The sequence below is a fragment of the Dipodomys ordii genome, unplaced genomic scaffold (genome assembly GCF_000151885.1).
Source record: "Dipodomys ordii isolate 6190 unplaced genomic scaffold, Dord_2.0 Scaffold49, whole genome shotgun sequence".
In the NCBI taxonomy this organism is placed as follows: domain Eukaryota; kingdom Metazoa; phylum Chordata; class Mammalia; order Rodentia; family Heteromyidae; genus Dipodomys; species Dipodomys ordii.
The window spans coordinates 6,035,462-6,062,282 of NW_012267265.1; the positions used below are offsets into that span (position 1 = coordinate 6,035,462).

The 26,821-nt window shown below is 41.3% G+C and overlaps 1 protein-coding gene across 2 annotated transcripts in view; it reads left to right on the forward strand.

Moving 5' to 3' along the window:
• The window catches only part of Sept11 (septin 11), a 92,141-nt gene that overhangs the window by 38,973 nt on the left and 26,347 nt on the right, over nucleotides 1-26,821 (forward strand). For both annotated transcript variants that reach the window (XM_013020192.1, XM_013020193.1), the window contains exons 2-3: nucleotides 9,053-9,167; nucleotides 22,024-22,219. In XM_013020192.1, coding sequence (XP_012875646.1) covers nucleotides 9,053-9,167; nucleotides 22,024-22,219 — 311 coding nt within the window. The remainder of the gene's footprint in view (nucleotides 1-9,052; nucleotides 9,168-22,023; nucleotides 22,220-26,821) is intronic.

Sequence of the window (26,821 nt, forward strand, 5' to 3'; positions counted from 1 at the left end):
CAGGCAGGAAAGTCTGTGAGACTCTTATTTCCAATAAACCACTAGAAAACCGGAAGTGACACTGTGGTTCAAGTAGTAGAAAGCTCGCCTTGAGCTGAAGAGCTCAGGAGCAATGCCTAAGCCCAGAGTTTAAGCCCCACAACTGATAAAGATAAAAACATCAACCAGTAGAAGGGATTTTTTTTTCCCTTCTGTAATAATTCAAATGTGCAGAAGCATAGTTAGGAAGTAAAATTCCTCTACAATCCTATCATACCCAAAGAAAAGCTCTACATTTCTCTGCTTTTTCATAGGAAGCTGTTGGAGAAAGTTACTTTGAAATAGCACTTGAAATTGGGACAGTTACCCAGTAATAATCAAGTGATCTACCTGGCTTTGTGACCTGAAGACTGATCTTTGGCCACACCTTCTCTCTGTCCAAGCTTCTGGCTGGACTGCATTGAGAAATTACTAACATACTGTTCTTTCCCCTCTGTTTTGCTGCTAGAGTGAGACAATTCCCCTGAGGGTTTTCTTGGCTCCAGCCTTGAGATTTCATGGTATAGATGACAAGCAGAGTAGCAAATGTTGTCTAAATCATCCGTTAGGAATGTGACCCTCACTGGTAATGAGATGCTTTAGACATTTTATATTATGAAAGTTAACCCAGCTATACTAGCTAGCCTTCAAAGCCTTTCGATTAAGTTCTTATGATTGTGGTTTGGGTCCATGCTTTGCATTCCAATGTTTTCCCTTTTGCATGGGAGCTAAGGGCCTTTCCCATTTTTCCACCAAGCTTCTTTTCTTTAAATGAAAATGTGAAAGCCATTCAATACTCCTTAGATTGCAGTAGGTTCACAGTATTTGCAGATAGGATCCATCAGGGCATTTGGGTAAAACTAACTTCTTGGTATTTGTTTCCAAATACCAGAAATTCACTTGTGGTTAGTTAAGGGTGCCATGTGAGAGTCAGCACACTCTTCTGTTTGCTGCTCTGTCTCAGTGGCATATGTACCATGGAAAGAGGATCTCAAAGTAATCACTGACCAAGACAAAGAAGGGCTAAGCAACTCTCTCCATGTGAGTATCTTTATGGGAGCAAACAGAAGAGTGTGGTCTACACCTCCCTTCTTTTTATCTGCTTCCTCATCCTTTCATCTCAGCCCCATTTAAAGTTAGACATCTGTCCCTTAGTACTTGACTCTTAATCATTCTGCCTCCTTCCATCAGGCAGTGCTGCTAGATAGCTTGTTTCATCTGAGTACATAAATCCTTACCTTGACTGTACGTAAGTGCTGTCTACTATACCAGTATCTAACAATGCCTGGACCAGTAAATGCTATATATCTTGTAGGCTGGTGAACTCCCATGAACACTGAGTTATTACAGGAGTTCCTAGGTTGCATAGTGTCCTGTGCTTTGTGTGGTTTGTGATGGTTTGATGAGTGTGAAGGAGTGCACCCTATGCTAATACTCTATGAGTTTAGGGATGCTGTTTCCTTACCATCAAATAAATAATTTTATGCATTTGTGACTTTGCTAACACCTTCTAACACTAGACTAAGTAATCTCCATGCGTCAGGAATGCCTTGTCTTTTTACCAGCCCATTCTTAGCATTTGCCAAAGTACCTAGCACACATTGGTACTCAATAAATAGTTGCTGAAGGAATGAAAGCCTGAATAAAGATTAACTTTTCTTTTTGAGAATGTGATGAACTTATACAGATGAGCTATTTCTTAGCTTTTGTTCTGGGAACATAAATCTACCTTTTAAAAAGTCTTGTGAAAGTATGAGGATTCACCTGAAAGAAAAAAAATCAGGAGATTAAAGAATGGGTACTTAACTACCCCCCCCCATCCCCCCATACCCCAGTACTGGGGATCAAACTTAGGACTTCCTGCATGCTATGCAGGCATTCTACCCACTGGGCTACGCACCTTAGCTCCCTAATCTAAAACAACAGCCACCAGAATACCTAATTCATAATTATTGTAATTGAACAAGCAGAAAGGAAATGTTCAGGTGAATTTTTTCACCATGTATTGACTTTCTTTAAGCAAAAGAACAGATTTGTATTTATGCATCTCTCATTTCCAGTCTCAAGAAACGTGAGAATTGGCATTAGAACCAGATACTTTGCTTAGAGGATCATTTGATTATGTCACCTTACTTTATAGATGAAGAGACATAAGGCCTGTATTGTCTTGGATCAATATAGCATATTATCTATAAACTGGAGCTGTAAGAAAATGCAATCACCATGTCCTTGTAAACAAAAATATCTGTCTAGGGCTGGGAAGGTGGCTCAGTGGTAGAGCGCTTGCCTTGCATGCATGAGGCCCTGGGTTCAATTCCTCAGCACCACATAAGCAAAAAGAAAAAAAAAAGCCAGAAGTGGTGCTGTGGCTCAAGTGGTAGAGCGCTAGCCTTGAGCTGAAGAGCTGAGGGACAGCGCCCAGGCCCAGAGTTCAGGCCCCACGACCGTACCCCCCCAAAAAAAATCTGTCTATAATGGAATGCCTGAATTAGCTCAAAGTATATATTTTAAATTTGAGCTAAATTGTAATTTCTGACTTCAAAGGCAAAAATTAAGTCTTGTTTTAGAATCTTAAGCATTATTTTTATTTTTGCAGTTCTGGGGCTTGAACTCAAGTCCTTATTCTTGCCTGGTTTGTGTTGTACCACTTGAGCTGTGCCTAGAGCTCTTAATTTGTTTTAATTAGGCAATTAAAACATCACCTTGTGTTCTCTTACTTTAGATAGGCAAAGGCTGTCAGCTACCTACCACATCTAATACCGAAACCCTTTAGTTTTAAAAGAAAAGCAATGGGAGATCACTTTGAGTATAAGGAATAGAATCTATCTTGGCACTTGAAGCTTATTGATTTCAAGAGTCTGGGCTGGATTAAAATAGAAGCAAAAGTGAAGATGGAGAATCCAGCATGGTTTCCAGCCCTGGAGGATGTTGATGCTGTTAAACTGCTGATTTTGCAAACAGGAATGTGATTCTGTAGTTTTTCTTCCAGCTTGGTAAAAGAGTTTCCTGTTTGAAGGTGGATTTTCTTCATGCCCTCCTCCTTTTTTTTTTAATTTATTTTTTTCTCAGTTCTTCTCTTTGTGATTTTTAGTTTCTTGTTTAGTCTAAAGTGCCCAAAGGCAATACTGAAACTCCTAATTTATTTCAGATTTTGAAGTCATGGTTGTCTTCTGCTTAGTTTAGGGAAAGGCATTAGTAAATGCAACCCTGTCAAAAGCTACTTTTTTTTTTTTAACTGGTGGTAGAACAAGGAACAAAAAAACCAAGTAGGGAACCAAGCTGGGATTCAAACCCATAGGCCTGTCAAACTCCAAGATTTTTGCCTTCCTTCTCTGGTTAAAAGTAAGACTGAAGCCAGGCGCCGGTGACTCACACCTGTAATCCTAGCTACTCAGGAGGCTGAGATCTGAGGATCCAGGTTCAAAGTTAGCCTGGGCAGGAAAGTCTGTGAGACTCTTATTTCCAATTAACCACCAGAAAACCAGAAGTGCCACAGTGGCCCAAGTGGTAGAGCGCTAGCCTTGAGCTGAAGAGCTCAGGGACAGTGCCCAGGCCCAGAGTTCAAGCCCCACAACTGACCCCCCCCCCAAAAAAAAGGAAGACTGTAGGTTGTAGAAGGTATTTTACAAATAGTACTCAGAATGTAGCTGTTGCCATACATTCTTAGATAATTTGTGTTATAATCGTCTCAGTAACCAAGTCCTGTGGACATTCTGTGACCATAAATTTCAGGTGTCCATTCATAGTGAGGGGACCATTTGAGCATAGATAACTTTTAGCTAGAAGGCTTCTGAGAGATGCAGTCTTGTGCACTGGTAAATTTGAGAGCTCAGCCTACCTGAGCACCTACAGGTGCTCCTGCTTTTCTGTAGCCAGGGGCTACTTCCCCTTATGTCTTCTGATAAGTCATGGCATTTATTACTTTTATTTCTATAGTAGTATTGCATTTAGTATATCCTGTCTCTCTGTGATGTTGTAAAATGTACTAGGGAGGGGCATAGTATTTAACAAAAACAACATTTTAAATCCCTCAGTGTTTTTGGTAGTATGTTTGTTTTTGTGCCAATACTGGGGCTTAAAGGCAAGGAGGGCCTTATGTTCTTGCTTGGTTTTATCTGCTCAAGGCTGGCGCTCTACCATTTGAGTCTCAGATCCACTTCTGGCTTTTTCCTGGGTTAATTGGAGAAAAGAATCTCTTGGATTTGTCTTCCTGGGCTGGCTTCAAAACTTGATCCTCAGATCTTTCCCTTCTGAGTACATAGGATTACAAGTATAAGCAACCAGGACCCAGTTTTTCCAGTCCTGAGGCTTGAACTCAGGGCCTGGGCACTGTCCCTGAGCTTCTTTGCTCGTGGCTAGCCCTCTACCACTTGAGCCACAGAGCCACTTCTGGCTTTTTTCTGTTTATGTGGTACTGAGAAATCAAACCCAGGGCTTCATGCACTCAGGCCTTAGTAGTATTTTTGAATTAAAAAATAATTATTATATCCATAATGAGAAGTTCTAAAAAGAGAAAAATGAAATGGTCAAATTAAAAATCTTGTATCTGAGTTTAGTCGGAACTCTTTTGAGATGGAAGTGGGCTATAGCAATCATCTAATAACAAATCCTTACCAGATAGATTAGCATACAGAGTACATTATCAATTATGGGCTTATGCTTACTGACTATGGCTTTGTATTGGCACTTTTGTTTTTAAAATGGTTAGAACTAAACCTGCTATTACAGGCTTCATGTGCCATCGCTGCAGAAATCAAAGTCTGGTGTCAGCATTACCAGGACTAGTGCATATATCCTTGGATTTCTAATTCTAATTCCTAATTTCCACCTTTTAGTATTGCCCAAGAATTAGGTTTAGAGAATAGTTTCTCCTTCTGTTAACAATGGACTTTCAACTTTTTTTTTCTGGTAGTGGAGCTTGAACTCTGGGCCTGGGCACTGCCACTGAGCTCTTCAGGTCAAGGCTAGCACTCTACCACTTGAGCTACAGCACCACTTCTGGTTTTCTAGTAGCTAATTGGAGATAAGAGTCTCACAGACTTTCCTGCTCAGGCTGGCCTTGAACCTCGATCCTCAGATCTCAGTCTCCTGAGTAGCTAGGATTACAGGTGTGAGCCACCATTGGACTTTTGTAGCAGCCCAAAGTATTGTTGCTTGTCCTGGACTACCTGGCAGCCTCTTAGATCACTGTTTGATAGCAGTGACTAAGAAGACTGGCCTCTGGATGCTGACTGCCTGTATTCACATTTCCCTTCAGGCTGAGCAAGTTATTAAACTTCTGTGCCTCTACTTTGCAAGTTGAGGTTGGGTAATAGTAACTACTGCATACAATTGTTAAGTGAGGTAAATTAGTTAATTTATATTTAATTAATTTAGCATTCTGGGTTATTGGAAATGGTCAGTAGCTCTTAACTATTATTACCATAGAAGATCAAATAGTTTGAGACACTTTTAATCAATCAGGATTTTTTTTTCTATTGGCAAGGAGAACATTCACCGATTTCTTAATAAAGATAAGTTGGGGGGTAAAAATATCAATGGGAACTGGAAGGTTGGGATATAAGGCATTTCCAGTAAGAAAAAATAGTGTGTCATTATTCTGTGATGGGAAGTCACCTGGCTTGTCCCCGGCACAGGAAGTGATTCAATTTAGCTGCGTTGTCAGGTATCAGATGTTCCTTCTGAAGAAGCAGGAAATTTCAAAAGAAATGGAGACATGGATGGTTTCAGAGACCTGAGGTTTCAGGCCAGTGAATTTGGATGGGAGGTGTAAGCAGGGAGGGAGGATTGGAGGGTGTTATGATTAAGGAAGGGAGACTGTTAGAGGAAAGAGGTTAAAGACTGGAGTTGGTGGTGGCAGGAGGGTGATCTCAAGCTTAGGTAAGCATAAACTCCATCCACAGAATAGGGAACGCTAGAGAAGAATGAGTCTGGCATAGAAAGATGTTGATATTAGCTTGCAGTATAGATAAGACAGCCCAGGAAGTCTATGTTCATGGTAGAAATAAAACACTGGAACTCAAAGAATTCAGTATTGGAGGTAAAACTGGGGAGTCATTTCCAGGTGTGTGATGAGTTAGTGATGTAAAATAGTCAGTTCTTTGAATTGGGGCTTTAGACCTAAAAGAGACCCTGCATTCTTTTGGATAGTGACAGCTAAGGCAAGTGTCATAAAATGCTGGGTGTAGAAATTCAGTTCAATCGATGTGTGTGAGTCACCAGGTAAGTTGCTCAGAGCTGCCTTCATTTCCTCCAGTACCGTCTGGTCTTTCAGCTTGCTCATGCACCAGAGGAAACTGCCTATTTCTTTTTTGCCTTCCACGCACTGATGAACAGAGACTCCTATATGCATGCATGCATATATGTATGTATGCATGCATGCATGTATGCATGCATACATCTGGGGCTTGAATTTAGGGCCTTCTGCTAGTGACTCTGCATAGAAAATTAGGTTCAAATTATGAAATCTAAAAACTGCATTATAAAAAATATTTTATAAGACAGGGACTTCAAAGGCATAACTTTAAATTTCCCAAAATTTCAAGACCGAAATGTTTTATAACCCTTCATTTTGTGTGTGGTTTTCAATGGGTATAAAAATACTCCATGGGTATGTGGGTGGTTTCTCGTGTTTTGGAAAACGGTGAGAATTTGAGATGCTGAGCTGTGGATTCTGGGATGAGAACTATAATTACTTACTGATTCTTTCCTAGGATTGGCTCATGGGTGGATATCTGGTATCTAGAGATCCAGCGATCCAGAATCCACAGCAATAACCTCGCCTGTTACACCGGAAACTAAAGGAATGATGTGAGAGGGAGGGGATGTAGTCAGTAGTATATGGTCCTCCTATGCCTGTTCTCCTTGCCCTTGGCTCTCTTGACTATACAGGTCTGTGATGCGGCCTAAGTGAAGGTTGGTGCAATGGCTTCTGCTAGCCTGAGACACCGCAGCCAGTTTGCAGCTGCGATGGAAACCGTTCTAAATATAACCTAGGGCTCACTTCAGATCCTCCGCCCCCAAGCTTAGTGATGTGGTATAAACACCCTAAAAATACCTGTTGTCTGAACCTTTGAGGTATCTGAAGAGGAAGGGGGCAGGTGTGAGGGTCGGGACCAGAAGAAATTGGAGGTATTCAGAGGCTTGTCTTCCTACCAGGACTTCCTACCAGCTGCTCATTATGCAGCTTCCTGAAGCTGCTCAGTTAGCTGCCGCCATGCTGTCCTGCTCAAGGAGTCATAGTCACTGTTGGCAGATTTCAAACAAACTATTCATAGACTTGACATCTGTTGTCTGTCCCATTGACCTCAAACCTACAGCTGTCACCATGGTATGGTATTTGGACAGTTGGGTTAGTTTGATTTCACATAAATTGGAATTTTTAGAGTTGGTATAGGCTTTAGGCAATCTATTGTATATAAATTCATTAAAGCCACAGCATTTATTATGAGCCTCCATCCCCCCTCCCACCTTTTTGTGGACTTGAACTCCAGGGCCTTGCATTTTTGCTTAGCATTTTTGCTCAAGGCTAGTGCTCTACTACTCTACTACTTGAGCTACACCTCCATGTCTAGCATTTTGCTGGTTAAATGAGGATAAGAATCTTATGGAGTTTTCTGCCTGGGATGGCTTTGAACCACGATCCTTAGATCTCAAGGCCTTCTGAATACTGCAGGCATCAGCCATTAGTGTCTGGCTTAAAGTCAGATTTTTATAGCTATTGTAGCCATCAAAATTTGAAAATGGCGTCTCTTTCATTGATTATTAAATCATTCTTAATTTCACAGTATAAAAATAGGATAACAAAAATGCAACTTGTAAAATTATTAACATAAGTGATCTTGTGCAAAATTTTTCTTTTTCATTAAAAAAAATAACAGAATTGTGAAGCTTGTTTCCACACACTAAAAACTTGAGTGTTTTTAATTTCATTGAAATTAGTTGACCACGTAGCCACAGCACCAGGAATCTTCCTGGAGAAGGCATTCAGTGTGTTCTCTGGAACTGCAAGCCATCCATGGTATTGTAATATGAGGAGCACAAGTGAGCTCTGTTTTCCCAGGAGAGAAAGGCTTCAGGGAAGAATTCTAACACCAATAAGATATGCTCACAGTTGCTGTGAGCTCAAGCAGTCAGTGCCATTGGATAAAGTGGCAAAGGCCCAAGTATAAAGTAACTACCTAAGCCCCGCCTCCATGGCTCTTCTGAGAGGGTTCTGTGCATGCAGAGCCTATGCTAGGAGCTGTGCAGATGACGGCAAAGAAGCCTCACTATCTTTACAGTAAATGGATGAGATGGAGCCAGTTTGTGTGCTGAGAAGGTTTAAATATGTTGCATTATGGTGGTGGCAACATTGCATTAATTGTAAGGAGTATATATGCTTCACTGTGAGCTTCTCAAAGCTCTTCTATGTATCTGGAAGAGTGTTTGCTTGTTTATGTGTAAAAAACAAACAAACAGTTTTTTCTGAATAATGCAAACTATCAAATTGGTTAGAGAGAGTGTGTGTGTGTGTGTGTGTGTGTGTGTGTGTGTGTGTTGCTGAATGCATATATGAAGTAGTCACTTCTCAAGTTCATATTTTCTGGGATCAGTATACTTAAGCCATGAAATAGAACTGTGGGAGGGAGAGGTGATTTTGTAGGAAGGGTGTGGCTTTGGAGTTGGGAGTACCCTGAGTTTTGAAGACTCTAAGGAGGTATGTGTGGGCACTTAGAGAGTCCATGTCCAGAGGAGAGGAAGAAGCCAAGTGCTAGTGGTACATGCCAACCTGGGCAGGAAAGTCCTTGACTCTTTATCTCCAATTAGTGAGTAAAAGCTGGAAATGGAACTGTGGCTCCAGTGATAAGGCACAGCCTTGAGCAATAAAGCTAAAGGACAACACATATGCCCTGAGTTCAAGACCCATACTGGTACCCACCTCTGCCCCCACAAAAAAGTAAAAAGGAGAGGAAGGGAAAGGTTTCATCCATAGTGTGGTATGACACTGAGCATTCATACTTCTCACCTCTCAAATGTTTCTCTAAAATTCCAGAATGAAGAGCTTCGAAACTTGTCCCTTTCTGGCCATGTTGGATTTGATAGTCTCCCTGACCAGCTGGTCAACAAGTCCACTTCTCAAGGATTCTGTTTCAACATCCTATGTGTAGGTAAGTGATCTATCTCTGGTTGTCTAGCCTTAGAACAGTGTCTAAGGTAAGTGTCAGATGTGCATATGCAGGGAAATATGGAAATGACATTGTTCCTCTTCAGTGAAGCAAGACAGTAATACTGGCTTCACAGATGTGACGGTTTTGTAAAGCATCAGATGGGATATATGATATGTGAGGGTTTTGGTATTATTCAAATTAGTACTTTTATTTAGGTTGCCTGGTCAATCGACTGGCCAGTTTAATATTTGTTTTTGACAAGGAGAAGAACTTGGACCTTACCTAGCCTATAGGAAGTTGAAAGAATCACTGAGATGCCTGTAGCAAACACTGAAAAGCCTCTTAAGAATTCATTTGTAGGGCTGGGAAGGTGGCTCAGTGGTAGAGCACTTGCCTTGCATGCATGAGGCCCGGGGTTCAATTCCCCAGCACCACATAAGCAAAAAGAAAAAAGCCAGAAGTGGCACTGTGGCTCAAGTGGTAGAGCGCTAGCCTTGAGCTGAAGAGCTGAGGGACAGCGCCCAGGCCCAGAGTTCAGGCCCCACGACTGGACCAAAAAAAGAAAAGAATTCATTTGTAGGATTTCTGATTATATAGAACAATAGAAATCTACTAAAACCTTTTCTGAAGGTATATGTCTCCAGTGAGTAAAATCAAAAAGGACTTTGACTACTTAAAAAAAACTTATGATATTTAAAACCTTTGTTCTTCTAGGCTGGTGGTGTGGCTTCAGTGGTAGAAGAGTTGCCTAGCAAGTGTGAAGCCTTGGGTTCAATCCTTAGTTCTAGAAGCAAACCCAAAATCAACATTTATGCTTATAGGGCACAAGACAATCTAAAGTTCTTTTTTATGTCTGAAATAAATTGGCCTCCTTACATCAGAATCTAAACTTGACTGTAGCTGGTAGACAGCAAAGTCTGAAGGGATAGGGCTGATTTGATTCACCAGTGTCATATTTATGCCCTTTAAATGTATCACTGTAGTCTGAGCCTCTGACCTATAGGTTAACTCTCCTGTTACTTTGAAGAAATGTCCCTGGATTACAGAGATGGTTTAGGTCTGGGCAAAGTGGCTCACATCTCTAATACTAGTTCCTCAAGAGGCTGAGATTGAGGATCATGGTTTGAAATCAGCCCAGGCAAACAAAGCTGAGAAACTCTTACCTCTCATTAACCAACCAAAAGCCAAAAGTGGAGTTAGAGCTTAAGTGGTAGAGTGTCAGACTTGAATGAAAATCAAGAGCACAGGACCTTGAGTTCCAACCCCAGTATATGACAGAGAGACGAGAGGGACAGGGAGGGAGGGAGAGAGAGAGAATACTAGAGTGAACTTAGTTTGTTGCCATAGTCCTCTTTGCATATTGTTTGAGATATACCACAGCAATTCTCTAAGTGGACCACCTTGCTTCTACACTCAACAAGATGTGTTAGATTTCCTTCCAAATAAGATAAAGTGAATTTAGAAAGGGTGTTTCAATGTAAGAAGCACCATTGGCTTACTTTTTAGTAATAGCAGTTGGGGGAACAGATGTTTTCCTTTTTTCAAAAACTTAAGAAATTGAATGCATTGTAGCCTGTGTGCTAGGCTTAGGAAAGCCTGTGAAGTAGAAAGTCACAGTTGGCTGGCACACTGGATGGACCAGGCTGCTCTCTGGCATTATGTTTCCAGCACTGGATAAGAGAACGACTTCAGAGACACAGCCTGAGCAGCCAACTCTCCCCTTTTCTCACATGAAAGCCTTTTAAAATTCAGCAGGGCATCTCTGGAGTAGGCAGCTCGTTCCACAGAGTGGCATAAATGAGTTTTCTTTGGTACATGCTCATTGCAGAGCTGGGCAGTTTTTCATTAGCATAGCAATTTGTTGGCTTTTTATTGAAAAGGATGCTGAATTGTAATCATAGGCCAATTACTGTGCTGGCTGGTCTTCTAAAGCTTCCTCAACTCTGTCTCCAAATTTGGCTTCCCAACCATATCTGGTTTTTATGTCTTGGCTACTGCACAGTAGTGGAATTGGGCTTGCTGGGTAGGCTGGGTCTAGCCAAAGCATGGTGTGCAGTGACTGAGTAGCACAGTTCTGATGCTGATTGGAATTCCTCATCAGTCCATCTGTACTGCCCTTTGAGATTTCTAAAGCAGACACTACTATGATTCTTCTTAGTAGGTAATAATACCATAATTCTTGGATGCTTATTCTGCTTCCATTCTTAAATACATTTAAGATTAGTTTATTGATTAATTAATCTAATACATGCTGGCTTTTAAAAGTGTCAAGGTCTCCTCCTTTTACTTCCCAGTCCTCTTTCTATTTCTGAGAGAACACAGGATCCTTTTAGAAGCCTTTGACTTCTTTGTCCAGAAAAGCATTCTGTCTGGTAGCTTATAACAATACGAGTGTTTTATCTTCTGCTTGTGATGTCAACATGGTCTTCAGGGTCATATCTCTTTCAGGAACTTTGGGGCAGAGAAGAGAAACAGTCCTTGCTTTTGTAGCTTTTAGAGGCCTGTAGGCTCCTGTGTTCTTCCCTCTGTCTTCAAAGCCAGTAATGTGGCATCTCTGACTGTTCTTATATTGGGAAAAATTTCACAGACAATTGCAAAACTCAAGTTTAAACTCAAGATTATATCTACCTCCAACATGCACTGACAAGGAAATACGTTGAACTGTGGAGGCCAACTGGCTCCAAGGGGACAGAGAGTGTTCTCAGGGTGCTGTCTCTGGCTCGTGATCCCACTTGCTTCCGTCAAGCCTCACATTTGGGCTTTTGCCTATTAGCAGCAGTTTCCTAGCAGTTAACAGCTTACTGACCCTCAGGGAAGGAAAAAGACATTCCTCATACACCAAACTGAACGTCATAGGATTCCTGAGACTGACCAGGACTAGGTCACATGCCTAGCATTATTATCTGAGAGATGGGGTCAGGCCACTCCAAAATACTCAGGGCTCCCTGTAGAGAAAGATGTCACAATGAGACAAAAAGCTCTCTCATTCTTTTTTTAAAATGTGTTTTTTACATAGATGAGGCCATTTTTTTTCTTGTGTGTTTCTTTTCTTTTCTTCTAACTCCATACAAAGTCCTGAATATCTTGCTGTGCAAGTATCTTCAACCCTCTAGGTTTTCTGTAGCTTTGGAGATTGCTGTGGTTTCCACATGATGTAACTCCTGAGTTTACTTCTTGGGAGATTACTCACTGGTGGGATTGAAAGGTCATAGGACATTTGAGATTGGGGCCTTAGAGTTGGCAGGAGGCTCATAGATCACTTTCTTCAGGGGTCATGGTAATTCTCATAAGCTCCTGAGTCTGTTCTTTTGAGAAAATTATCATAAAAGAACAAGCCTGGGCCAGGTGCCAGTGGCTACGCCTGTAATCCTAGCTACTCAGGAGGCTGAGATCTGAAGATTGCAGTTCAAAGTCAGCCTAGGGAAGAAAGTCAATGAGACTCTTCTCTCCAACTAACCACCAGAAAACCAGAAGTGGAGCTATGGCTCAAAGTGGTAGAGCACTAACCTTGAGCAAAAAGAGCTCAGGGACAATGCCCAGGCTCTGAGTTTAAGCCCCACAACTGACAAAAAAAAAAGGGGGGGTGTTGGATGAGGAGAACAAACTTGGCTATTCCCAGCCTCTTTGACTCCCTGTCTGGCCATATGGTCTGTCACTCTCACATCATTTCTGCCATGTGAGCACTAGAGCTGAGCTGATCTCTAGCTGGTACCATGCCTTTGAGCCTCCCGAATTATGAACTTCTTTATACACATTTTTGTTGTTGTTGTTGGTTGTGGGGCTTGAACTCTGGGCCTGGGCACTGTCCCTGAGCTCTTCAGCTAAAGGCTAGTGCTTTACCACTTGAGCCACAGTACCACTTCTGGTTTTCTTAGTAGTTTATTGGAGATAAGAGTCTTAGGACTTTTCCTACCCAGCTGGCTTTGAACTGTGATCCTCAGATCTCAGCCTCCTGAGTAGCTAGGATTACAGGCATGAGCCACCAGCTTCTTTATACACTTCTTTATAAAGTTACCTAGCCTCAGGCCTTCCAGTATAGAAAATAGATGAATACAGAGCACTTTCTTTGGTTAAGAGCAGAATTAGTTCTTTGGAAGACGGGAATCTCAGCATTAAATACTAATTTATCTTCAGAGGGTAGGACATATCATATTCCTTACCACAGGTATTTTATGGCAAAATATCTATATAAGAAAACAAATTCTTACAGACAATGCAGAAAAGTATTCCAACAAATAAAAATATGTGGACCGTCTATTAGAGGAGTAGCATCACATTTAAACTGAATGTCTAATTTCTTCCCTACCTCTCACTCTACTGTCTATTTATGTTTTTACACAGTGCACACATGTGTGATGTGGTAACATTCTTCTCTTTTTCATCTTGGTCATTCACACATGCATAAATTAAGATTTAGTCAGATTAACCTCATTCATTTTATTTTCATTTATTTTTCTATAGCTTTATGTTATGAATATGAGAGAGGAGTGAGTGAGTTATGGGCACTGTTGACTCACATTAGTAATGCTAACCACTCAGGAAGCTGACTTTTGAAGATCACAGTTTAAAGTCAGCCTGGGCAGAAAAATCTGAGATTCTTATCTCTAATTAACCACTAACAAGCTGGAATTAGAGCTATGGCTTCAGTAGTAGAGCACAAGCCTTGAGGGAAAAAGCTAAGGGACAGTGTTCAAACTCTGAGTTCAAGCTCCAGTATCAGCCCCCCCCCCCCACAAAAAGTTATAGTCACATTAAGGAAAATGTTTTTATCAAAAAGCTGTGGAATCATAATTTTATTTTGTGGCAAAAGCTTGTAGTAAAAAGCAGAGGAAATAAACCAGGGCATAAATGGATCCTGGTGTGAATTTAGGCTAGTTTCAGAGGTACTAAATTAAATGTCTGCGATTAGAAGCCACATCAGTGGAGTCCTGGGAATAAATGTAATCAAGAGTGGGAGAATGGATTTTGCTTCTCCAAGAAGAGAATCCTGACAATAAATCGAATAACAGAACATGGTGGGGTTAACAGCTCCCTTACTCTCCGCCTTATAGCACATTTAATCACCCCCCAAACTACACTTTAGTTTGAACACAGCCTTTTATGTTATCCATGTTGTATTTCTCTAAGGGATCAAAATTAGAGTAAAGGTAGTATTTAGCTTCTTTAGAGCTTTATTTTTTCTTTCATAATGCAAAACATATTTGGAATAATACACACATACACACGCTTGATTGCTTTGAGGGGATAAAAGGAGAGAAATAAAATATAGACCAGGTTAAGGTTTTCACCCACACTGTAAATGAAAAAGTTCTCAATTACAGCTTAAACATTTAGTCCCCTCTTGTTTTTCCCAGGCTAGAAGTAGCTTACAGAAGAAATGACTAAAGATGAAACTGACACGGGCAAATAGGGCCAAGCCTCGGGGCAGGCGGCCTGCTATCAGGCTTGCCGATAGCAATTAATTTATGAGGCAATAATTTGCCAGTAGTATTTGTTGGGTACCTATTATGTGTCAAATGTGAACTAAAAGTTGAACATCAGAGATTTATAGTATCTATAATGTAAAACATAAATAGTTGGTCCAGACAAAGCACACCTGAAAAGCCTCTCCTGGATTGTCAAAAAGAAAGATGGTAGAGGTCTAGGTGTGAGGACGTCAGAGTGCCAGCAATGGGTGCAATCCTACGTCAAGTGCTGTTGTTTAAGTCCCTCCTGTGGGCCACAGTGGTATGCCAAAGCATATTTCATCAAAGATGTGTAAGGAATGCTAACAGCACAACTCATTGTGTGAGAACTCTCTCTCTCTCTCTCTCTCTCTCTCTCACTCTCTCTCCCTCCCTGCCTCTCTGTCTCTCTGCTTACCTCCTCTATCTAAGAATATACTCTCGATTCTAGAGGCCGCAGAAAACCCACTAAACACAGCTGAATACTTTTCTTGGTAGCCAGGCTTGGCTGACACAGGTGAGCAATTTGATCCATCTCAAGTGCCTTCTGGTTAGTCAGACAATCCTGCTGATGTTTTTCATGTCCACCTTAGAGTCTGGAAGGAACCAGCCTGGTAGAATGGAGGAGGTAGGACTGCTTTCCCCTGTGATGTGGGCGTCTTGTTCACCAGCATTGGCAGGAGGCTCAAAAACAGAAGCCATAGATAGTGCTTCACGATAGACTCTAATTACTCTAACAACTGTGTGTTTAAGCACATGAACTGACAATAGAATCAACAACAGACTGAAAAGTCTAACCAAGTGGCAAATCTCAGTATAAATGATAACCACTATCATTTTTATTTCCAATTAGCTTTTTAATACATACCTTATCTGTGCCTGGTACTCTGCTAGGGAGGTTGGAAATACTGCCAGGTTGGTGTTAGTCATATTGCTCTGGTTGTTTGATTTGACCTGGAACCTATAGGCTCTCAGTTGTTACTTAGAAAGGAACTTTGTTGCTCTTTTTTGGTGTGTTTACTGATACTAGGGCTCAAGGGCCTAGGTGCTTCCCTTAGGTTTTTTAGCTCAGGGCTGCGTCTACTACTTGAGCCATACTTCCTCGCCAGTTTTTTGCTGCTAATTGGAGGTAAGAGTCCAGTAGAATTTTCCTGCCCTGACTGGCTTCAAACCTCAATTCTCAGATCTCACCCTCCTGAGTAACTAGGATTATCATCATGAATGTTCAGTGCTGGCTTGCTTTGTTGTTCTTGTGGATCCTCAAAAGTATAGACAAAGCCGGGTACTGGTGGCTCATGCCTGTAATCCTAGCTACTCAGGAGCCTGAGATCTGAGGATCACGGTTCAAAGCCAGCCCCGACAGGAAACTCCATGAGACTCTTATCTCCAATTAAGCACCAGAAAACCAGAAGTGATGCCATAGCTCAAGTGCTAGAGTGCTCGCCTTGAGCTGAAGAGCTGAGGGACAGCAGCCAAGCCCAGAGTTCAAGCCCATGACCAAAAAAAAAAAAAAGTATAGACAAGACCTTTCTTCCAAGTTCAGTGAGAAGTCTCAAAAGCTAATGCACTGAAAAAATTCCTTTAGTTCTATAGTTTCTTTTATTCTCAGACTGTCATTTCCCACTGACATGCTTCTGGTGAATCACACTGGCACTAGCAGTACCATGTCTAATTACAGCTCTCACAAGCAAAGAACAGAGAAAAGCAAAGCAAAACACTTTGAAATTTAGAGCACCAGTGTTTCCTTCAACCCACTGATCAACCCTTGCTATAACTAGGGTCTGAATGCTAATTGTTCATAATTTCCACCTTACTGTAAGTAATCATTAAAATTAGTAGGCCTTTGGGAAAAAAAAAAGTATAGTGTTCCAGATTTACATATGCTTTAGTAACTCTCAATCTAGTATAGGAGATGGTAATTTCAGTCTTGTCCAGGTAACCTAGAATTCTTGTCTTATAAATTGACGTTTTTATTGCTGTGCTGAGGGAGACGGATGAAAGTTAAGTAGGTCACTTTCTACTGACAGGTCCTTTGACAGCATGGAGAGACTGCAAGGAAGCTCTGCTGCTCTTCCATTGTCAGTATCTTTGAAAATAGGTAAATCTTGAAAAGACGTTGACTGCACTGGAGATAGTTGCTGTTCAGTCTCACAGATTTCAATACTTTGAGTACTGAGGGGTCCACCACATTCCTCTGTCTCTGTCTCTGTTTCTGTCTGTCTGTCTCTCTCTGGTGCTTGATCTCAGAACTAGAGTGTGCTTCCTTAGCTTTTTCTGTCATGGCTGGTGCTTTACCACTTGAACTACAACATCACTTCTAGCTTTTGGTCGTTAATGGATAAGAGTCTCACAGACTTTCCTGCCCATCTGGCTTTGAACTATGATTCTCAAATCTCAGCTTCCTCAACAGCGAGGATTACAGGTATAATCCATTGGTGCCTTGCTGGCCTACCACATTCTAAGTCTTAAAGGTGAGGATCACACTTCATTTTTTTTAATCCATCATAGTAACAAAGTAGCTCAAAGTTCAGACAGGAATCATGGTTGTGAGCTGGGTCAGTTTCATCACATTAGGGAATAAAGACTAGTTACAGAATTTTTGTGGATGGGTTTTGTTGTATAAATACTCAGAAAAGTAAGGAAGAGGGCTGGGAAGGTGGCTCAGTGGTAGAGCGCTTGCCTTGCATGCCTGAGGCCCTGGGTTCGATTCCTCAGCACCACATAAGCAAAAAGAAAAAAAGCCGGAAGTGGCGTTGTGGCTCAAGCGGTAGAGCGCTAGCCCTGGGCTGAAGAGCTGAGGGACAGCACCCAGGCCCAGAGTTCAGGCCCCACGACCGGACCCAAAAAAAAAAAAAAAGAAAAGTAAGGAAGACAAAATATATCTTTGGCTGCTACTCAGCCAGACCTCAGAGCTATCTAGAATGACATTCAGGATGTTATAGAAGTTCAAAGAAGCTGGGTGCCAGTGGCTCATTCTTATAATCCAAGCTACTCACAAGACAGATCTGAAGATCACAGTTCAAAGCCAGCCCAGGAAGGAAAGTCTGTGAGACTCTTATTGCCAGTTAATTACCAATGAGCCAGAAGTGGAGCTGTGGATCAAGTGGTAGAGTACCAGCCCTGAGTGATAAAAAGCTAAGGAACAATGAGTGTCCAGGCCCTGAGTTCAAGCCCTAGTACTGGCACCAGTATCCTTTGTTGTATTATACCTATATGTATTCTTGTCACATAGTAGATACTCAAGTGTTCCTTTAATAAATGAATTTCTAATACTTCACTCCGTTGTATTGACCTACTCTGTTCTATACTCCCAAGGAATGATGTATATACAGCATGCCTTCCAGGTACCTACAGTCTCTGCTGCTTCATGGCTCCTGCTAATTTCCTTCTCTCAGCCTCTTCCCCTTTTCATGCCATGGCATTGTGTGCAGATTGTATATCTCATTCAGATAGAGACATTCTGGTTGGATGGGTCCACCATTATATTGCAATACAACAGGCCCTTATAGTTGTACTGAGCCCTGGTGAAATTATCTGTGATCAACTTGCAAGGTCACAAGAGTATAAGGTATGATGCTCATAGAGGAATGTGGTTAGGCAGACACTTAGAATGTTGTTCCCATAATAATAAGTTAGAGTCTGCTTGGTATTCAGTTTTGTTCTAGACCAGATTCTAAGATATGGGGAAGCACCATATCAGGCTAGTTCATTGTCGCATTCCCAGAACTTGGCACAGAGTTTGGTACATAATAGGCACTGGAAAAATACTGGCTGAATACAAGCTGAAGTCTCCAGTCTACGATTTAGATGTAGGATGGACATAGTGGGAAAAGTTATGGAATAAGTGGACTGTACTTAAACACCTTTTGTCATATAAACAATTTTTTTAAGTGGCAGAAAATCTCAGACCTAGAGACTCTGTCTTGTTTTACTTTTGTGTTGGTTTGGAAAGCAGTGAGTACAACACAGAGCTTCTCATTAGTGGATGGGTCCTTGTAGAGGAACTTTACTTTTTCCCAGGGGATGCTACCCTCCTAAAATTCATTACAGCAAGGCTTCTGAAGCAAAAATGCTTCCAGGAACATTATCAGGATTACAATTTGTTGAAGAGGCTGCTACATATTGGCCTATTTAAATTAAGCTGGATTTGTTTGTTTGTTTCTTTTTCTAGTACTGAGGGTTAAACTCCGGACCTTGAACTTGGTAGGCAAAGCACCCTATCAGTTAAGCTATGCTGCTAGCCTTTTTGGTGTTAGTTATTTTTTTGAGATGGGCTTGGCTGGTTTATACTGTGTTCCTATTTAGGCTTCTTCAGGTCAGTTAGATGACAGATGTGCACTTAGTGGGTCCAGTCATTGACTTAGATAAAGTCTGAAGATTTTTTTTTTTTTGGCCTGGACTAGCCTGGAACCATGATCCTCTTATCTCTGACTCCTAAGTAGCTAAAGACTAATCCACATGCATGGCTTCAGCTGGAAGCTGTTGTTTTGGAGGCTGGGAAGGTGGCTCAGTGGTAGATTGTTTGCCTTGCTTACATGAGGTCCTAGGTTTGATTCCTCAGCACCACATAAGCAGAAAAAGCCAGAAGTAGTGCTGTGGCTTAAGTGGTACATCCCTAACCTTGAGCTGAAGAGCTGAGGAACAGTGCCCAGGCCTAGAGTTCAGGCCCCATGACCCACTAAAAATAGATAGATAGACAGACAGATAATGTTGTTTCAGAGGTAATATACAGTGGGGTTACCTTTATGTCAGGTAATAAGTACATTTCCTTTTGCATAGTGTCATCTGTTCCCTCATTCCCTCCCATCTCCTCCCACAAGTTGCATAGTTCACTTCCATAAATGTCCAGTGCAGCCAGTGAACTCTGCTGCTGCATTTTTTTCACCCATTTCCCACTGATTCTGTGTCCTCCCCCGCCTTCCCTCAGATGTGCACGTGTATATACTGTACATGAGGTAAAGCATACAGTCATCAGAAAACATAAAGACAAATTAAGAAATGGTCCTTTGTTTTCTTAACTTTGGAGTTCATTTCAGTATGTATATAATTTCATATCTATAGGAAGAAGCTTGAGTTTTACAACTTGGTTTTCTCCTGAGGCTGTCCTCTTTTGGTTTCACTGTATGGGAGCATCTAGACTCCTATATAGTTTGTCATGTCCCATTGCGTTTTAAGTCTATAACTTCTGCATATCAGGGAGAACATCCACCATTTGCCTCTCTGATTTGACTTACCTCACTTAACATGATTTGTTCTAGTTCCATCCATTTCCCCAAGAATGCCATTATTTTATCCTTTCTAATGGCGGTATAAAATTCTATTGTATATAAGCACCGCATGTTTTGAGTCCATTCATCTATTGAGGGGCATCTGGGTTGTTTCCATATCTTGGTTGAGATGGAAGTCTTAATAGATTTTTTTTTTAAAGCTGTCTTTAGGGCTAATGTTTCTTGATTTCTACCTTCCTCTCTCCACCATTATATGCTCAACCACCATTACCAACTTGGTTCATTGTCCACTATCTTTGACTCAACAGAAGAATTAGGACTATTTTGAAAGTTGAGTTTAAGTTCACTATGGCTCCCCATTTGGGTCTCCCTTAACTTTTTATTTTTGCATATATGTGTGTGTGTGTGTGTGTGTGTGTGTCCATATGGGGATTAAACTCAGTACCTGGGAGCTGTCCTTTAGCTTTTTTGTGTTTCTTTTTCTCTCAAGGTTAGTACTGTATCACTTGAGCCTCACCTCCATTTCCAGCTTTTGGGTGGTTAATTGGAAAGTTGAGTCTCACAGACTTTCTTGCCTAGGCTGGTTTCAAACCATGGTCCTCCAGTCTCAGCATCCTGAGTAGCTAGGATTATAGGCATGAACTACCAGCACCTGGCTTCACTCACATTTTGACTGGTGTAGTATTAGGTATCTATCACTCTGCTTTGCACAGAGGGGCCTAATCAACACTTGAGTTACTATAATTTAATTAGGGCATCGTTTCAACTTAACAGCATTTTAATTTTGTCATAAATGTTATCATGAACATGTTTGCCATCTTGACTCTAGTTGACCGGAGAAATAAAAATAAAGGCAATGTGGAGGCATTATATAGCCCTACAGCCAGTAAGTGGCCAGAGTGGCTCTGCCACTTTATAATATGGCTTTAGGCAAGGTATTTAAACCTTATCTGACCCTACTTCTCTGTCTGCCAGGTAGGAGGAGCTATATAGTACTTATGTGATGGGGGAGTAGTAGTAGGATTTAGAGGGAATGTATTAGAAACTCTTGCCTGACAAAAGCACTCAGAAAGCACTCAATACCATTAGGAATTACTGTTGTCAAGAGATTAAGAGAGTGGTTTTGAAATACACACACACACACACACACACACATGATTATTATTTGTAGTACTAGAGTTTGACCTTTAGCTTTCTTTGTACTTGCTAAGCAGACATTGTACCACTTAAGCTACTTTCTCTTGTTCCCCCTCTCTGCCCAACTGGTAATGGGGCTTGAACTCAGGGCCCAGATGCTTTCCCTTGGATTTTTTGCTCAAGGCTGATGTTCTACTACTTGAGTCACAGCTCCACTTCCTGCTTTTTGGTAGTTAACTGGAGATAAGAATCTCACAAACTTTCCTGCTTGGGCTGTCCTCAGATCTCAGCCTCTCCTGAGTAGCTCGGATTATAGGTATGAGCCATTGTGCGGCACTTGGCAGGTTTGTTGTTTTTAAGCGAGGGTCTCACTGTATGTCTAAGCCTGTCTGGACTGCCATTTGTGCTCCCTTTGCTAATGCAATGGCAGGTTTATGCTATTTACCCAACCATTCTGCTTCCCCATAGCTTGGGGTGACAAACGTGCACCAGTGCTCCCAGATGTTGGTTGAGATGAAATCTCATGAACTTCTATGCTTGAGCTGGCCTGGCTTCCAACCATGATACCCCGTTTTCATCCCCAAGATAGCTAGGATTATAGGCTTGAGCCTCTGTACCTGGTGGAAACATATATCTTCTTGAAAACATGAGATAATAAGAATTCAGCAATATAGGTTCCCTGCCCACTATTTCTGTAGTTTTGTGTATCAAGCTTTAGGAGAAAACAAGATACAGTTTTTGTCTTTGTAATATGCAAACTAACCATAAACAAAGCACAAATACTGTTTTTTTTCTATTCAGAGGTAAATAACATCTAGACCTGTAAGTTCAAGCTCTTCTGCTGAATAGTTTTTGAAATCCATTGAGGCATTTCTAGGGAAGTGTATCATAGAGCATCCATAGGAAGAACTGACTGTCTTTTCATAGTGTGATTTCTGGTGATACTGTCCTAAAGAAAAACTTTATAAATGTGAGTAATGAAAAAATTGGACTGCTATCTGAAAGACATTGACCTATTAATCTGATTTTTCCTTTGTGTTTGTCTAGGGGAGACAGGCATTGGCAAATCAACGTTAATGGACACTTTGTTCAACACCAAATTTGAAAGTGACCCAGCTACTCACAACGAACCAGGTGTCCGGTTAAAAGCCAGAAGTTATGAGCTTCAGGAAAGCAACGTTAGGCTGAAGCTAACCATTGTTGACACCGTAGGATTTGGAGACCAGATAAATAAAGATGACAGGTACATGTTGGGATTTTGTGGGGATAAAAATGGATGAGGAGGGCTGGGAAGGTGGCTCAGTGGTAGAGCACTTGCCTTGCATGCCTGAGGCCCTGGGTTCAATTCCTCAGCACCACATAAGCCAAAAGAAAAAGCCGGAAGTGGCGCTGTGGCTCAAGTGGTAGAGCGCTAGCCTTGAGCTAAAGAGCTGAGGGACAGTGCCCAGGCCCAGAGTTCAGGCCCCACGACCAGACCAAAAAAAAAAAAAAAACATATGGATGAGGAGCTATAAAAATCCATCCTGTGGGCTGGGAAGGTGGCTCAGTGGTAGAGCGCTTGCCTTGAATACCATGAGGCCTTGGGTTCGATTCCTCAGCATCACATAAGCAAAAAGAAAAAAAAAGCCAAAAATCCATCGTAGGTGAATTCAAAGGAGTTAAGTGATCTGGATGTTCTTCAAGTTGTGGATCTTGGTCTTCTTATTATGTGAAAAATATGACATCTTCATCCTCAGAAAATTTCTAACAATATACTTCCTTGAGGTCAGAATCAGAAAACAAAATTGATTCGTGCTGGTATAAAGACCCTTTCTGAGTTATTTATTTATTTGTTTGTTTGTTTGTTTATTTATTTTTGTGCCTGTCCTGGGGCTTGAATTCAAGGACTGGGCACTCTCCCTGAGCTTCTAGCTAGAGGTTAATACTCTACCACTTGAGCCATAGCTCCACTTCTGGCTTTTTGATGGTTAATTGGAGATAAGAGTCTCACAGACTTTCCTGCCCAGGCTAGCTTCAAGCCATGGTCCTCAGATCTCAGCCTCCTGAATAGCTAGAATTACAAGTGTGAGCCACTGGCGCCCGCTCTCTTTCTGAGTTTTTATAAGAAGGAATAAATTAGCTTATGTAATTTTTTTCCAGGAAGGTCTTGGAGCCAGGTTTTAGACTTTTTCCACCAAGAAAGGCAATTTACTGAAATATGTAATCACTCTGTAAAAGTGTTAGCAGAAAGGCCTCTTTAAACTTCATCCTCTTTAAACTTCTCAATATCTGTGATTACAGGGATGGCCCTAGAACCTCTACCTGACCTGTCTAAGTGTCTTCTCTGTTATTTCTTGCATGAAGCTGCTGCCTGTGTTACTCTCTCTTACAGGTTATGTATGGTTACATCTGCTTGGCAGACATGAAGCCACATGCAGAAAACTAACTGGAAGATTTGGGTATTCACTTATTTTTAGCTGTGCAAAATATGAAGGCATTAAAGAGCAGAAGGAATTTGGAAAGAACAACGGTCATGTTTCCCTAGACTTTGTCTAGGACAGAACGAAATATTTGATTTAATCACCAAATTTTTTACTGATTTGAATGAGAACTGAGAGTCACTATGCTTTGTATGCTTTTTTATTTTTTTTTGAGAAGCCACAGCTTAGGATTTAGGAGAACACATTGCAGTCTGGGTTTGCTAGTGACAAGCCATGGACCTTAGGAATGTATCTCTGGCTACATCTCCTTAAGAATGTTCTGAGGGAATTGCACTAGGTATTCTCTTAAGTGTAGTCCAATATGATACTTCATGTAGTGCTGTATTTATGTGGAGGCCTAAGGAGGGTCACTGTGTAGATTACACCTTAAAGAAGGATATAGTATTTAAAAGGGGTTAGCCTGTAGTTTCATGGCATTTGACAAAATAATAATCCCTAAAAAACACGTTTTAATGGGTGACCTTAATGAATTTCCAATTGGCACATGACTTTAATATTGATGGCATGAGGCACTCGGGAATCTTTCTGTAAAGGATCTAAGTCTTCCTCTAGGTTGCTCAAAGCTGGGCAGCACCTAAGCTGAGTACTGGTAATCCTAGCTACTCAGGAGGCTGAGAGAGACCTTAATTAATTGGAGATTATATAATAATCTCCAGTTAATCAGTCAGAAAAATGTTGGATTGGAGGCATAGCTCAAGCAGTAGATCCCTGAACAAGAAAGCTGAGAGCATGAGGTCCTGAGTTCAAGCCCCAGTCATGTTACCTTAACATTCTCCCCTCCCCCCACAAAAAAAGAGGGCAGCACTTTGGATATAGTATCATCATATTGGTTCTAACAATAATAGCTGGAGTGTTAGTCAAGCTTAATGAATTCAGGTCACTTGATGAGTTAAGGATCCAGCTCTAAGCAGAAAAGATTTGTTAAGCTAATTAGGTATCTTATACAATAGAGGTTTTGTTTAACTTACTTAAGACATAAGGTTTTTTTGTTTTTTTTTTTTTGGTCCGGTTGTGGAGCCTGAACTCTGGGCCTGGGCGCTGTCCCTCAGCTCTTCAGCTCAAGGCTAGCGCTCTACCACTTGAGCCACAACGCCACATCTGGTTTTTTCTTTTTTGCTTATGTGGTGCTGAGGAATCGAACCCAGGGCCTCTAGCATGCAAGGCAAGCGCTCTACCACTGAGCCACCTTCCCAGCCCCTCATATTCTTTCTTAAATTACCAATCCTATTCTTTAATCTCTACTTCCAACATCCTGACTATTTAAAATATTACATTCATTTTCCAGAGAAAGTTAAAATTGTCCCAGCACCAAAGATGATTCTAGAGTGAGGCTTCCAGAGATGTTTTGAGGCACTGACAGCATTATGGAATGTCTTGCCCTTAGAGTGACCAGTATGTAGAAATTAGTTACAATATGCTTACAGCCCAGAAACTGCACTGATTTCATGGTTTTCCCTCCAAATTTGTGTGTGTGTGTGTGTGTGTGTTACAAAGAGGAATTTTAACTACATTTATGTAGAAATGTATAATATCTAGATAAACTTTAATTGCCTCTGATATCAATATTAGCCCTACAGTAATAACAGAGAAATAATTTATTCCTTAGTTGGGCTCCAAGCTCCGTTTTAGTCTATGGAGCACTTTAACTGCTCTTCAGTCAACGTTGTCCTATGATAACCACAGCAATTGTTACATATAGTAAGAGATGATTTTGCATCTGGCCCAAATGAACTATCTGTACATTATATTGGGACAGGGACAGCTGAGCTCTGATCCTGTAGCCAAGCACTTATTTTGACCTCAATGCCAAGGAATGATGAAGATGTTACAGCCTGAAGGCTCTTGTACTGCCATGTGAAGGGAGAGAAAACCCCAGTAAAAAAAAAAAAAGGACACAAGGTACACTGTGGTAGCTGGGGAGAGAGCCAGGGACTTCTGTTGTTTGCAGGATTACAGCGCATACTCAGAGCAGGACCTGTTCTCCAGTTCATAGACCAAGGGAGATATCTCCCTGGGGTTAAGGAATGCAATGATTGCATGTTTCCTGACTGGGCCTTTTCAGGATTCCCACAGGAATGAGAACTATCTTGCATGCAGCACATAGCTACAGGAATTTTAAATTCCATGGGCTTCTCCAGCTCAGAGTCATTGCCACTCCCCTAACCAGGGACTTTTCCTGAGGCTGGTGGGTTTTCTTTTTTTTTTTTTTTGGGTCTGGTTGTGGGGCCTGAACTCTGAGCCTGGGCGCTGTCCCTCAGCTCTTCAGCTCAAGGCTAGCACTCTACCACTTGAGCCACAGCGCCACTTTCGGCTTTTTTCTTTTTGCTTATGTGGTGCTGAAGAATTGAACCCAGGGCCTCAGGCATGCAAGGCAAGCACTCTACCACTGAGCCACCTTCCCAGCCCGGCTGGTGGGTTTTCAATCCTCAGTACTAAGCATCAAATAGCTAGGGCTAGTACAATGTAGAGCTTCACACTTGTAGCTAGAGTCCTCTTTAAGAAATGATCTGACTCATTTGGGTCAACTAATAGTTTCCAAGGAGATTCAGAAGAGAGGAAGTGTGATATTAACCTAACCTAGATACCAAATATTTTTTTTCCTCTGAAATTTCTTGACAGCTGATTGCATAACCTCTATGAATGACATTTGAAAGTCTGTTGCCCTGTATCTCAGAAGGTATTGTTATTGCTGTTGGCTATAAACCCAAATGACTTGTTGAATACAGATATTCCATCAAAAGATTTGAAGTGGCATATTCATTTTTGCACCAGCATGTAACTATTACCCGAACCCATGATTTTTTTTTTTTAAAACGTACTTCTCTGACATAGATGCAAGACTTTAAGAATGTCCCAGTTTGTTTATGTAGGTTTGAGGCATACGAGCATTCCTGCATTATTATCTGCCTCTAGCCAGGCTAGCTAGAAGGAGACTGGAAAGGAGATCTGGTAAGGTTTCCTGTTAGGCTTAAGTCTTTGTTGTTCAAGAGTTTATTTGATTTGGATGACCACACCCTGGAGGAAAGAAGGAAAAGGGTCTAGAGAAGAAGACCTCCAGTTTGATGGTCTAGCTGGAAATAATATAATTCAAGATGGGAGTAGGCAGCCAGTGGTGTATCAGACTAGCAGGATAATCAGCTCTGAATTCATAGATAATCAATACTGAAAGAATCTCAGCCTTAACAAATCTTTAGCAGAGTTACAAAACAGTAATGGAATGGACTGTTTAACTTTTAGGGGGTGCGGAGAGTTGAATTTAGGGTCTGGTGCTCTCCCTGAGTTTAATGCTCAAGGCTAACACTCTATCACTTGAGCCACAGCTCCATAGGGGCTTTTGGTGGTTACTTAGATATCAGAGTCTCATA